This window comes from Nyctibius grandis, chromosome 12, assembly GCF_013368605.1.
Source record: "Nyctibius grandis isolate bNycGra1 chromosome 12, bNycGra1.pri, whole genome shotgun sequence".
Classification (NCBI taxonomy): Eukaryota; Metazoa; Chordata; class Aves; order Nyctibiiformes; family Nyctibiidae; genus Nyctibius; species Nyctibius grandis.
This window is the reverse complement of record NC_090669.1, coordinates 23,073,753-23,086,953: the sequence shown is the minus strand read 5'-3', so window position 1 is coordinate 23,086,953 and position 13,201 is coordinate 23,073,753. Positions and strand designations below refer to the sequence as shown.

General features: G+C 52.4%; 1 protein-coding gene across 3 annotated transcripts in view; it reads right to left on the bottom strand.

The window, feature by feature from the left end:
- Window positions 1-670: 670 nt before the first annotated feature.
- The window catches only part of ZFHX3 (zinc finger homeobox 3), a 147,116-nt gene continuing 134,585 nt past the window's right edge, over window positions 671-13,201 (bottom strand). For all 3 annotated transcript variants that reach the window (XM_068411653.1, XM_068411654.1, XM_068411655.1), the window contains 2 exons: window positions 7,463-12,922; window positions 671-4,733 (listed from right to left, as the gene is read on the bottom strand). In XM_068411653.1, coding sequence (XP_068267754.1) covers window positions 3,151-4,733; window positions 7,463-12,922 — 7,043 coding nt within the window. In that variant the 3' untranslated portion in view covers window positions 671-3,150. The remainder of the gene's footprint in view (window positions 4,734-7,462; window positions 12,923-13,201) is intronic.

Sequence of the window (13,201 nt, the reverse complement as noted above, 5' to 3'; positions counted from 1 at the left end):
TCACTCTCAATTGTATGAAACTTTGGCCATCTTCACCGCTTAAAAAAGCTTTTTATTAAAAATAAAACAGAAACCTGCTCAATGCTCAGTTTAACAGCTGCTCCTCCTGCCTGGCCCCGCTCTGACGGGCGGTGGAAAGGCCCCGCGTGGGCTCGGGGGGGCACCGGGGCTCCCCGGGGCGGCCGGGCGGGTCGTGGGGCGCGAGGCCGGGGGTCCCGGGGGTCCCGGGGGGCCCAGCCCAGCCCGGCGCGGCCGGTGGGGACGGGTGGCCGCGGGGACGGGCCCCAGTGCCAGCCCCGGGGCAGCTGGGCTGCAAGGGGAGGCGACAACCTCGCACTGAAAGTCTCTAGAAACATTTAGAAAAAAATACAAGGAAATGAATTTATAAAACCTTTTAGTGGGCAGGAAGGAGGAGGGGGAAGAAGGAGAGAGAAATTGCACTATGACCAAGCAATGTAATTAAAGAACTGAAACAACGAACCAAGACAAAACGAAAGGATTTCCAAAAGAGACCTTGCGGGATCCGACAGATAAAGCTAGTGTTAAATCGTTAAGTGTTATCACACAGAGAACCGAAAACAAAACAAACAAAAAAAATTCTATATGATACAGACAGAGTAACATACAACAGTTAAATGGCAAAAAATATATATATATATATTTCATAGAATTACAAACGATAAAATAATGGAAAACAAAAACTGTACAACTTTAGAATTTAAAAAATGTTCATCTCAAACACGGGGAGAAATACAAGAGCTTTTGTTAAAAGAAAACAGTTTGTTAAACAGCAAATGCTTTTTGTGTACGTGTTTCTGTCTTTGACACCTTATGCTACAGCTGGGTACTGGTAGGAATATCCGATGGTTCTCTCTTTAGTATCGTCTACTTAAAAAACAATTAAAAAAGGAATTTGCACTGTGCATTAGCCTAGTTAGAAATATGTACAACAGTTCAGGATCTAGTCTTTCATCGAACTAAAACCAAAAAATCCATAAAAATAAAAGCGTCCCGCTAGAAAACGAACCCCACGTTCGTCTCTCGAACGCTCCAGTCTCTCGCAGAGTCGACGAGCGGCTTCGGCACGGGGAGGAGAAGCCCGGAGGCGGCGGGAGGAACCTGCGTTCACAGTCTTCGAAGTTCCCTTTGAAGCAGGAGGAGGATGAGGATGATGGGGAGAAGGCTCTCGCGCTTTCGGGGCAGAGGAGACGGGGGGAAGGACGTTGGTTCTGTTGACGTTTGGCTACGGAAGTGGAACGGCTGCGATTCGTCTCCGAATCTACGTGTCGGCAGCACAGTTTTCCTTTCGAAGTCCGGACCGCGGGAGGTGCGGGCGCGGAGCTGGACGGGCCCCGGCCCCGCCGCCCCGGCCGCTCGCGCGGGGCTCCGAGCCGCGGCGGGGAACTTGGAAAGAGAAACCGGCCTCTCGGTGCGCTGGGGTCTCGCTAGGAGTTGTCTCTCTGCTTGCACAAGAAGCACAGATAACAACCTGGGTACTTTTTTTATTCTTTATTTAAACTTAGACTTGTTTGTTTAAATCAGAAACAAATTCTCAAGTAAAAAGAATCCTTTTTGCTCATTCTGCACCAGTGGTGAAAGGGTATGTCTTTGGATTTTATTTAAAGCATGAATTTCCTTTAGAGAAAAAAAAAAAAAAGTAACAAAACCTTTTTTTTTAAAGAAGGAACAGAGAGCAGCCTAATTACACAAACAGAAACAAATGCGTATAGTTTAGGAACAGAGTTTTTGAAGCATTTACAAAATGAGGAAAAGAAGAGGGGAAGAAGGGGAAAAAAAAAAAAGGAAAAATGGCAAATAAGAAAGAGATAAGTGCACAAGGGTAACAGACATAGGTAAACCGTGTGTATACGCCTTAAAAAGTTTCAAACCCCCAACAAAAAATATTCTGCAAGGGATCCTACTGACCCCCCAAAACCCTTTGAACTTCTTTCTTTAGTTTTTATAAAATAATTATGCAACCACCCTCGAAGAAATGAAGGTAGCGACCATAAGTGGAAGATTACAGGACGGGGAAACGGGGAGTAAAGGTACAAAGGGGAGAAAAGCTCAGGCGAGTCAATGGATCGCAATCTATCTGGCTAGGAATGAACAAGACAACATCAAATGAGAAGCCGTCAGCTGGACCATACAAAAGCTAAATGTACACAAAAGGGTTTTTTTTCTTTTAAATCTACCATACTGCTTCAGTTCATTTCCAATGCAACAATCTACTCAACACCAAAAATGGTCATATCTATCATAAATACAGAAAGTCAGTTGTTTTAAAACTTATTTTTTTTAAGCTCCGAGTCCTCAACACTCTTTGTGTGGGTTTTTTTTTTTTTTTCTGAAAAGTGGGAGTGCTTAACTTTTCCCCTTGAAATTGGCTTCAGCAGAAAAGCTACCCTCAAAATCCCCGAAAAGCTAAAGCAGTTCACATTGTTTTTTTTCTCTTGAATACTTTCTGCCCATTTTAAATTAACAAAAAAAAAAAAAAAGAAAAAAAAAAAAGAAAAAAAAAATCCTTTTCTGGAACGAAAACGAAACAAAACAAAAACCCCAAAACAAACGAAAGAAATTATATATATATATATATATATATAAAACAATGATTCTGAAAACAGAACAAAGTGTGAGCGATTGACCTGAGAATAAAAAGACATTACATTTCTTTTTTTTCTTTTAGCAAGCCATTGGTATCTGAATGCTAAGATAGCAAGAAATTTAAAACTGTCACAAGGTGGGCTGCTTTCCCATACAGTGCATGCCGGCCTCTGCTGTGCTATCGACGGGGGGTATCGAAAAGGGGCAATGTACAAGGGGCTCCAGCTCCGAAGACAGTGAGGAGGCAGCACGGGCTCTCGTCTCCCAGACCGACAGTACCTTCGAAAGGACAAATGTAACAGATTTTTTTTTTTTTTTTCTTTTTTAAGTTTTATTTTATTAAAAGGAAAGGAAAAAAAAAAAAAGAAATGTAAAACCCACCGGCATCGTTATATGGGAAAACAACCCACGCTTTTTCTTTTTTTCTTTTTTCTTTTTTTGGTTAGAAGCTTTGGAATTGCAGTTAGTCTATTTTTGAAATTGGTTTGTTATTAACTTTTTTTTTTTTTTTATTTAAATTCATTTTTCATTGTTCATCTTCAAAGCTTACAATCTGAAGGTGTCCATTCCTACGCTAGCTAGACCACTGTCCTTAGGGCAGCCGGGCTCCCGGGGCCCCTCCGCCGGGCTCGCCGGGCCATCTGACTTTTGGCTAAGATCCGTGTCAGACTCCTCCGAATAGTCGTCTGTTGGCATCGAGGGCTGAACCCCTGAGGTGCTGCATGAACTTGAGGTAACCGTTGAAGATGAGGAGAGAGGAGGGAAGGGCGGCGGCGGCGGCTTCCCCGGCGGGGCGCGGGGGGTGGCCGGGGGCCAGGGCTTTCTGGCGGCGTGGGGGGAAGCCGGGGGGGGCCGGGGGGGCGGGGGGCTGTCGTTTGAGTGAGCGGCCGACTGCGAGGTAGATGCGGTGCCGGGGTCGGGGGGGCAGGCAGAGTGAGGTAATAGACTGGGGTGCTCTTTGGCGTTTCTTGCTGCTCTTGTGATTGTTCGGTGTTTGTGCGGGGCTGACTCGAGATGCTGACTGAGGGCTTCGTCCCCACACACCGTGCTCTCGCACGCCACGCACTGGTACGAGCCGCTGCCCTGGCCGCTGCCGGTGGGCACGTGAAGCACCATCTCCTGCAGGTTCGCCACGGACTGGCCGAAGAAGCAGAGGGACTTCAGGTGGTCGCTGGCCGCCTCCTGGTCGCCGAAGCCCGCCTGGCACTTGCGGCAGACCAGCTTGTACTGCACCTTGGGGACGATGAAGGGGTCGCAGAGGGAGTCCGCGCCCTTGCCTTCCGCTTCGGGCTCTTCTTGGGGTTTGGGCAGGAGGGGGGACACCTCGCGGGGTGCGTTCTTCTGCTCTTCTTGCTTGGGGGGTTCTTTGGCAGGGTCTTTGTCCGGGGTGGCAGCCCCCGCGGGGACGGGGGTTTGGCTTCCTTTGGGCTGCTGCGCTTTCTGCTGCTGCTGCTGCTGCTGCGCCTGCCGCTGCTGCTGCTGCTGCTGCTGCTGCAATGCCTCCTGCAGACTCTGCTGGTATTGCTGGTACTGCTGCAGCAGGGAGCCGGGGGACAGCCCCAGCAGTGCCTGCGACAGCGCGGGGCTGTAGGGGAAGAGCCCCTCCATCCCGTACATGGGCTGCAGGTACCCGCTCTGCAGGGCGCCGGGGATCTGCGGGGCGTAGTAGGGGGAAAAGCCGGGGACGAAGTAGGGAAGGAACTGGCTCGTCAGCAAGGTGGTGGGGTCCGAATTCAGGGCGGCCTGCAGCGCCTGGAGCTGGGCGGGCTCCACCGCGTACTCCATGGCGGGCAGCGGGGCCGAGAGGGCGCCCGCCGGCGCCTCCCCCTTCTCCTTCTCCTTCTTGGGCCCTGGCAGGGGGTCCCCCTTCCCCTTGGGTGCCTTCTCCTTCTCCTTTGCCTTCTCGCTCTCCTTCTCCTTGCGCTGCGGCGGGAGCGGCTGCTGCGGCTGCGGCTGCGGGGTCGTTGCCGGCGGCTGCTGTGGGGCCACGGCCGCCGTAGCTTGTGCCGGGGTGGGCGAGCTCAGCGCGGCCGGGGGCTGCTTATTTGGTAATCCAGAGGTGGGGAGGCCGGGCGAAGGGACGCTTGTGCTGGGCAGGCCCATCAGGTTGGGTTTGGGAGAAGTTAAAGCTGCAAGAGGGAGGAGAGAGAGGTGAGGAGTCGCTCGGCGCTGGGCAGGCAGAAAGCACGAGGCGGGGTGACCCCGGGCCACCCTGCGACCGCCCCCGCGCCGCGTCCGCCCCGCACGAGGGCAGGGACCGGCCCGAGCTCGGGGTCACAGCGCCTGCCCACCCTTCCCCCGTCCTCGAGGACGATGGCTCCGCTCCCCGCTCCCGAGGCCCCGTGCTGGGGATGTGCCTCGCCAGCCCCATCGCCCACGGCGGGCTCGGCCGCGCTGCCGGGCAGCACCGAGTGCGGTGGCTCTGCCGGGGACGCCCAGCAGCCGCCGGGATGCTCAGCACAGCTGCTGTTTAACCGACCCCTCCGAAACCCCCCTGATGCCAGGGACAGGCACGTTCCCACCTCTGCACTAACCGGTGCTTTGGCCAAAGGAATGGCTGTGCCAAATGGCCGTAACGCTACACACTGTCCATCTTGCTAAAATCTCCACAGACTAGAAAGCCCTGGTCGTGGCAACTGAAGGGGACTGAACAGGCTAAATCTAAGTTATTTTGTCCTTATTAGGCTGATGTTCACAAACCCACAAACCTCTGATGCACCCCCTTCCTTCCTTCTAACGTAGGAGGCTTTGGGTGCACAGCTCCTGAGGAATTTCAGCGTTTATGTGGTATTCAGACATCCCCCCAGGGCACGAACGTCATGTTTTGGGTGGAATTAAAAGCGTGGTGACGCTTCCTCACAAAGGAGGTGGATTAATGGTGGAATGTGAAGTCTGCCCATCTTCCCACCAGCACGAACAACCAGTAACAACACAGTCCCCCTTGCCGACTTCTACTCTCAGAGCTGACAGTAGCTGGGGGCAAGAGGAGTGTGGCTCCTGGAGTCACATCCATTAGCCATGGTCACCGCAGCTGGCAAACACACTCCTGAAAAGGAACGTTTTGCTTGGGAAGTCCCTCAATGCCATTTGGGGAAAACAAAAACGAAACAAAGCTCTAACGTTGTGCCGGCGCAGCCCCGGACGCTCCTGCAGGACCCGCTCCTGCAGCAAAACGGTCCAACAAACCCTCACCTGCCCCTGCCCCAGCCCGCCCGGCTGCGCATCGCTGCCCAAAGGCCGTCTGAGCAGAGCTGGCAACCAGCCATGGGGGCGCGGCAACTTTTATTTTAGGTGGTACCTCCTCTGTGATACACCCAGTGGGAGAGGAGAGGGGAACCCGCCCCTTTGGGGCATGACTGGGGGCACGGCGGCAGCTTCAAGTCCTTTCCAAGGGGCAGCGTGCCAGCAGGACCATCGCTGGGCACAGGGCAGGCGGTGAGCCCTGGCAGGGAGCTCCGCTGCCACGGGGCTCCTCGGACTTGCGAAGGCAGCATAAAAGGGACTCAAACACAGCCAGGGGCTGGGGCCAACAGCTCTGTCTGAGCTGCAGCTGCTCCATCGATCCTGGTGAGGTCTTAAATCATCATCAACGATACTGAGGAACAAGTGTAGGCATCCTCAACCATCCCAGCCCTGCCGCTGGCAGGCAGCCGACACCCAGGGCCTTGGCCAGAGCGGCCGGGGCAGAGGCTGATGGAGGGAGCACAGGATTTACATCCACAGACACCCACGCTCCTCAGGCTGCTGGACACCCCGCCCCAGACTGCTGCCTGCACCGTCGCATCGCAAGAGCCCGTCACCTCACCACGGCCCGTAACGCTGGTGTAGCCCAGAAGGAATCTGCGCTTCCCAACACACAGCACAGGAACCACTCCTCTTGCAGCATCGTGCTCTGAGCAGCAGCTGGCAGCTAAGAGGAGCAAAGCGCTCTCCAAAGCCTGGCTGTGCTACACCCTGGCATAACAGCTCACTTGTCCGCAACGCTGCATTCACCCCGACACGGGAACCCCGCACGCGGCGCCGGCTCCGACGTGGCATCGAGACAACAGCGATGTGTGAAGGTATGAAGTGAGCCACCACGCAGCAGCCTTACAGATCTCAGATAAGGGCATATTACGGACAGATGCCACTGACACGGGTGTTCCCTCCATGAACAGCCCCTGAGAGGCTCAAGCGCGGGAGCAGTGGCTGATTCACAACGCTCCTGGATGCGCAGCCTTATCTGCTCCGACAGCCTTTGAGCCGAGATGGCCTGACCTTTGGAGCTTTATCTAAAGGCCACAAATAGTCTGTTTGACTTTCTAAATAGCTTAGTCCTGTCTAGGCAGTCACCGATTGCTTTTAACATTCATAGTACGTAGCCCCATCTCCCCAGGACACATACCGGTCTTTGGAGAAAAATAAAGGCACCAGTCACCAGTGCTACCAGGCACATCACACTTTTCCTTAGAAACAGTTCAGAACTACTGAAAGCTTGGGATGGCATTACATAAACTGAATTTTATAACAAAAGGAAAGGTATAATATAACAATGCATTCAGCACATTAGTCCTTTTCAGTTCCATTTGATAAAGCCTCTATTTTCCATTTCCTTGAAGGTGCTTCACCATTTTTAGCCTGTGCTAGCGGAACAGAGATATGCGGCACGTCTAGATCTTGCTCTATTTCAGACTTTGCTAGAAAACCCGAGTTCAGGGATTAAAGATAAAATACCTATTGCTTATTCGCTGTCAGGTAAACATGCTCGACTAAAGGGCCGGGTATCCTATTATCAGTCCTTCAACAGAACATCCGCTTGTGCTAGAGATGTGTCAAGTTAAGCCGCGCCTCTGAGCAGTGCGATAATATCCACACCCACCTGTGTTGGATGGAGTGAAGCCTGGTAAGGACGGGCTGTTGAGGCCTGGGAGCAAGACTGGAGGGATGCCCTGTAGTGCTGGGTATGCAGCAGGAAGGTTGAGAGCTTGCAGAGGGGTGTTATCAAACATGCCCTGCTGTTGAGCTGCCAGACCAAGAACCTCGTTGGCTTTTTTGATCCGGTCCAGCTCCTGCTGAGCCATCAACTGACGTACAGTAGCTGGGTCAAAATACTCCTTTTCCTTATCCAACTGGCTTCCAATGGTTTCTTTAACTTTGGAGATATGCTGTTGAGAGAAGATATGGTCACGTACAGACAGTCGAGCGCTGTACTTGATGCCACACAAAGTGCACTCTGTTTTGGGTCCCTCATAACTTGTTTGGTTTATACCAAAATGCTTGGCCATGCTGAGTTTGGACTTCTTCTCCTTTGCCCTAGCATTCTGGAACCAGACCTGAACAACTCTCTTTGGCAGTCCAATGTCATTGCCCAGGACCTCACACTCCAGCATGGTAGGTGTCCTGTAGTCATTAAAGCATGACTTAAGAACTTTTAGCTGGAGATTAGTCATCTGAGTGCGAAAGCGTTTCTGTCCAGGCCGATCCCCGCTCTCTCCAGACTTGCTGGCTGAACCACTTGCACCAGGGCTGGGTGAGCAGGGGTCTGCAAGGCTGGATGTTTCACTATAGTCCACAGTACCTTCGTTATCGTACTCTTTGCTGTAAAAGCTGGGAGCTGGGCTGACCAGGCCAGAAGACAGTCGGTCTTCATATTCAGACATTGCTATCATGGCAGCTTTTGTCAGACCTTCACTGGGTCCCGATGCTGATTTGGTTTCGGTTGCAATCCCTGTTGCGCTATCGTTGTCCGCGTTCCCTTCATCTCCTGTTGTAGTGTCTGTGATTGCAGTGTTGACAGAAGAGCAGTCGTCGTTGTCCAGCTTTGTTTGGTCAAAGCTCAGATTGACCGAGGACATGGAGGGACTCTCGAAGTCTTCTATCCCTTCTACCTTAATGGAGGATGGACTCAGCAGAGTTCGAGGTGACAGTTCCATGCTCTTGTTCACTGGGGAGAGAGGAACACTCTGTCCATCACTGCTAGTTGGTGGCATGTGGGAAAAGCTTGCTCCATCAAAGATGTCTCCCTTCATTTGGAGTCCCCCATCACAATCTAAGAGCATAGCAGACAACGTCAAGTTGTATCCAGCCCTCTTGGCCTCATGCCAGTGACGGGATCGGATGTGAGCTTCAAGAGCTGTCTTTGCTTTAAAGAGAGCTCTGCAGAACGGACACCGTCTATGGGCTTGGGCAGGCCCTACGGCTCTGAACTGCCCCTTCCGTTCCCGTGCACGGGTGTTCTGAAACCAAACTTGCACCACGCGTTTCTTCAAGCCCACTTCATGTGCAATGTGATCCAGCATTTTCCGTGTTGGGTTGGAGTCGAGCAAGTACTTCTGATACAGGATTTCCAGCTGCTCTGGGGTAATGGTTGTCCTTAGACGTTTATCCCTTTGTGGTTCTTCTCCTCCGGTCCCACTGTCATTTTCTCCAGGGCTTGCACTGGCCTTTTCCTCCAGCTTTCTCTTCAGCGTGTTCATGGTGGATGTTGGAGTTGACGGTGAGGTGGCCGAGCTTGCTGGAATCTGTGGTAACGTTCCGGACAGCAGCTGGCTCGCAAGCAGTGGATTACTGGGATCAAAAAGCATGAACGGCATATCCAGCGTTCTGTCCAGGAACGGGGGGTGGATGAACTGGTTCTGTGCACTCAGAAAATGAAGCTGCTGATGCTCCTGCCAATGCTCAAAGGAAGGAAATGCCAGCTTACACTGGTCACACTGGTACGGGATTAGCTGAGGAGGTAGGTTTGCCAGCTGCTGAGGGGTGGATGTGTGAATGGGTTTGAGGGAGAGATGTGAGAGCTGAGATGGGCTTGGGCTTGACTGTGACAAGGAGCACTGAGGGGGCTGAGGAGGGGGAGGTGGCTGTTGCAATGAAGAGGGGGAGGATAACTGTGAAATCTTTTGGTGTGCTGAACTTGTCTTTTGTTCTCCTTGGTCCTGTTGCTGCTGAGACTCTTGCTTTGGTTGCACTTGCTTCTCTTGAGTTTGGTTTTGCTGTGTACTTGGAGGTTCAGACTGCTTTGGTTTCTCATCTGTAGCTTCTACTTTAGAACTATAAGCGGAGGAATCGTCTGCCTCTGCTGTGAGCTGCAGAAAAGCTGAGGAGGTTGCGTTGGCTGAAGACGTAGGTGTGCTGTAAGCTTGTGAGGGCATTGGTGTGCTGCAGGAGGAACTGGTTGGAGTCAAGAGCTCCATTGCATCCATAGAGTCTTCATTCTGGCTATCATCCTGTCCATCCTCATCCTCATCTTTGTAACAAAGCTTTTTCTGGTGTTTAATGAGATCAAAAATGCGCTGAAAGACCAGACTGCACTTTTTGCATTGGTAGTTCAAGTTGCTTGTTCTAATATACCTGTCGTTTGTAAGCTCCCGTCGTTCCCCGTCTTTGCCTTCTCCCTGATTCTCATAGTTTTTCCTAGCTTTTTGACGGGCATTCTGGAACCACACCACTATAACACGCGTTGGGAGGTTCAGCAAGTTAGAGAGCTGCTCAAATTCATCATCCTTTGGGTAAGCGTTGGCATCAAAGAAGTCCTGCAGGACTCGGAGTTGGTAGTCAGTAAAGCGTGTCCGGGAGGAGCGCTTGCTTCCCCAGTACTCCTGCTTTTGGGGTTCTGGAGAAGGAGGCCGCGAGTCTATCTTCAGCTCTTCCAGGCTGGTAATGGGAGGGTTACTGAAGTTGTACGGGGAATCCTTGTTGCGCTGGCGTTCTTTGAAAAGAGTGTTTCTGAACCAGTGCTTGATCACTTTCTGGGGCAATCCAGATTTGTCCGCCATCTCTTTGATCTGTTCCTCACTCGGGGAATTGTTGATATCAAAATACTGCCGAAGGACTCTGAGTTGGTCGTCGGTGATCCGCGTCCGTGGCCTCTTGTTCTGCTGCTGCTGGAGAAGGCTAGGGTTGAGCTGATGCTGGTACAACTGGGCCAAGTCGGCAGGCAGAGGGTCTACGGGACCAAGCTGGGGTGGCAGCTGAGCAGGCAATGTTTGTAGTGGCATGGTTTGCATCATGAGTGGTGAAAAGATGGGGAGCTCCATTGGCATAGAGAGCTGGGTGAGTGGCACAGACGGCTGGGCTGGTGCGATTGTAGGAGAGGTAATCGGTGGGGCAGAAGTAGGAATGGTAGGAGTAGAAGCTGGCTGAGGAGGGGCCGGAGGGAGCGGAGGTGGGGGCGGTGGAGGTGGAGGCGGTGGCTCTGGGGTCTGGGGCCGTAGCGGGTACAGTTTGTCGTAGTGTTCTCTGTATTGTTTGGCAAATCTCTCTAACTGCTTGAATGGGAAGTAATGTTGGTGAACATGCTCTTGGTGGCTCTTCAGGATGAGGATGTTTGAAAAGAGCTTGCCGCACGTGTCACACTCCAGCTTTTCCAGGTTCTCACCTTGCTCTGTCTTCCCGTTTTTCTTCTGCACCTTCTGCTTGTTCTCGTTGTACTGAATGACAAGCTCAAAGCCAAAGTTTTCCAGCAAGGCTTTTGTGGCGTTCCCTCTCGCATCAGAGGCGATACGCGGAGGCAGCAAGGAGGGCTCTGAACTACTGCCTGGTACAAAGTCTTTCTTCTCTTTGGGCTTTAAGTTATCAGGCAGAGACTCCTTAGATGCTGCCACATTATTGTCTCCCCTCTCTGCACTTTCCCGTTCTCGTGGGGTTTCTTTTTCTTTCTCCTTCACTACAGATTTATTCTTCTTCTCAGGGTGCTGGCTCTGCTGTATAAGGACGGAGTGAGGTTGTGACAAGGACAGCTGACCTTGCTGCTGCTGTAAGAGCTGTGGATGGCTCTGTTGAGGGAGCTGAACTTGAGCCTTCAGGTCCTCCAGCAAACTTGGACCGGTACCAGTCAATGTCAGCGCACCACTGGTGACAGGCAAACTAACTTCTGGGTTGAGCTGGAACTCGGCACTGGGGATGTAGAAAGGAAACAGAAGATGCTGCTGCTGCTGAAGCTGCAGAAGGGTCTCAGTGGTCATCGGAAAGTGCGGTAGAAGTGCTGGGTTGAACAGCTGAGACTGCAGGAGAGCAGCTTGCTGCTGCAGTTCTTGTTGCAGATGGGCCTGGACTTGGGCCTGCGCCTGTGCCAAGGTTTGAGCTTGCTGCTGCTGCTGCTGCTGCTGTTGTTGCTGCTGCTGCTGCTGCCTGGACGCGATCATGTCTGCCAGCTTCTTTCGGTTCACCTCTTTGGGCTCCGAAGGGGAGGAAATGTTAGTGCTTACAGGGTTCCCTAAAGGAGGAATTCCCACATTGTCACTGGATACCTGGTTGAGCAGGCTGGGAATGGGAGTTGTGCCCGAATTACTTGTGTTGGTGGTTGTAAAAGTACTACTGTTGCTAGCGCTCACTGGGCTTGGCGTGGAGGAACCCAGAGAGAGACTGCTGCTGCTGCTGTTGCCGGCTCCGTTACTGCTGCCGCTGCCCCCGGCCGCCTCCAGCTTGGCCGCGCGAGCCTTGGTTTGGTGCAGCACAGACCTCATGTGGATCTCCAGGGTTGAGCTCTGACTGTAGGCCACGTTGCAGGTGTTGCACTTGAAAGGTTTGTTGTCTGGGCTGCTGGTAGGCTCGGGCTGCCCAGTTGCAGACTCTTGGAGGGCTCTTTTCAGTTTATGCAGATGAGAAACGGAATTGTAATGGACCAGGAGAATGTTCTTTTGCGTGAAAGACTCCTTGCAGACTGTGCACTTGTAGGGGCGAGATGGATCTAGGAATTTCTCCATAGTGAAGTTAGGGCCCTTCCTGAAGGGTAAGGCCCTTTTCGGTTCTGAGCCAGAGTCCTCTTGCACCGACCCCGAATCGCTACCTGTCGGGCTCTGCTTATCTTCCAAGTCGCTCTCCTCCTCCTTGTCTTCCTCGACTATTATAGTGTGGTCTTCTGCAAGCGAAGGATCGCCCATAGCGAGGAGGTCCCCGTTGACCAGGAGACCACCATACAGCTGCTGAATGTCAGCCTCGCTCAGCTCCAGATGGCTGGTTTCCAGGTGCTTCTTCAGGGCCTGGAAGGTCCGGAAGCTGCGCTGGCAGAGGCAGCACATCGTGGCTGCCCGGATGACGTGGTACTGGGAATGGAGCTGCAGCTTCTCAATGGTTTTGAACGCCAGGCTGCACTGGTTACAACGGTACTTGTAGACGTGGCGGTCGGACACCGGCAGCTGAGGCCGCTTGGCGTGAACGTCGTTGAAGTGTGTCTGCAGGGCTGCCGAGCTCTTGAACACCTGGTTGCAGCCCTTCTTCCAGCAGAGGAAGCCGGAGTCCTCCCTGGCAGAGCTCTGGTCGGCTGGAGCGGGCTTGGGCTCTCCGCTGTGCTCTGCACTTTCTGATGGCAAGAGACTCTTTCCTGAGTCCTCAGAGATCTCTGTGAAAACAAAATCAGAGCACAACTGAAAATTACACCGGCACACAAGGGCTGGTCGACACCCTCTTTTTGTCCCTAATATGTCCGTGTTTTTTTCTCTGCAAGATGATAGGTATTTCTAACATTTCTCCTCTGTCTTCGTTCATTTATTTTAATACCAGCCCATGACCCTCACCATGGCCCATTGCATAAACCTACACAATTTACATCCTTGTCCACTTTGAATATCTGGAAATTACTCACACACATACACGTTCCCTTAGTGCATTTATCACCTTT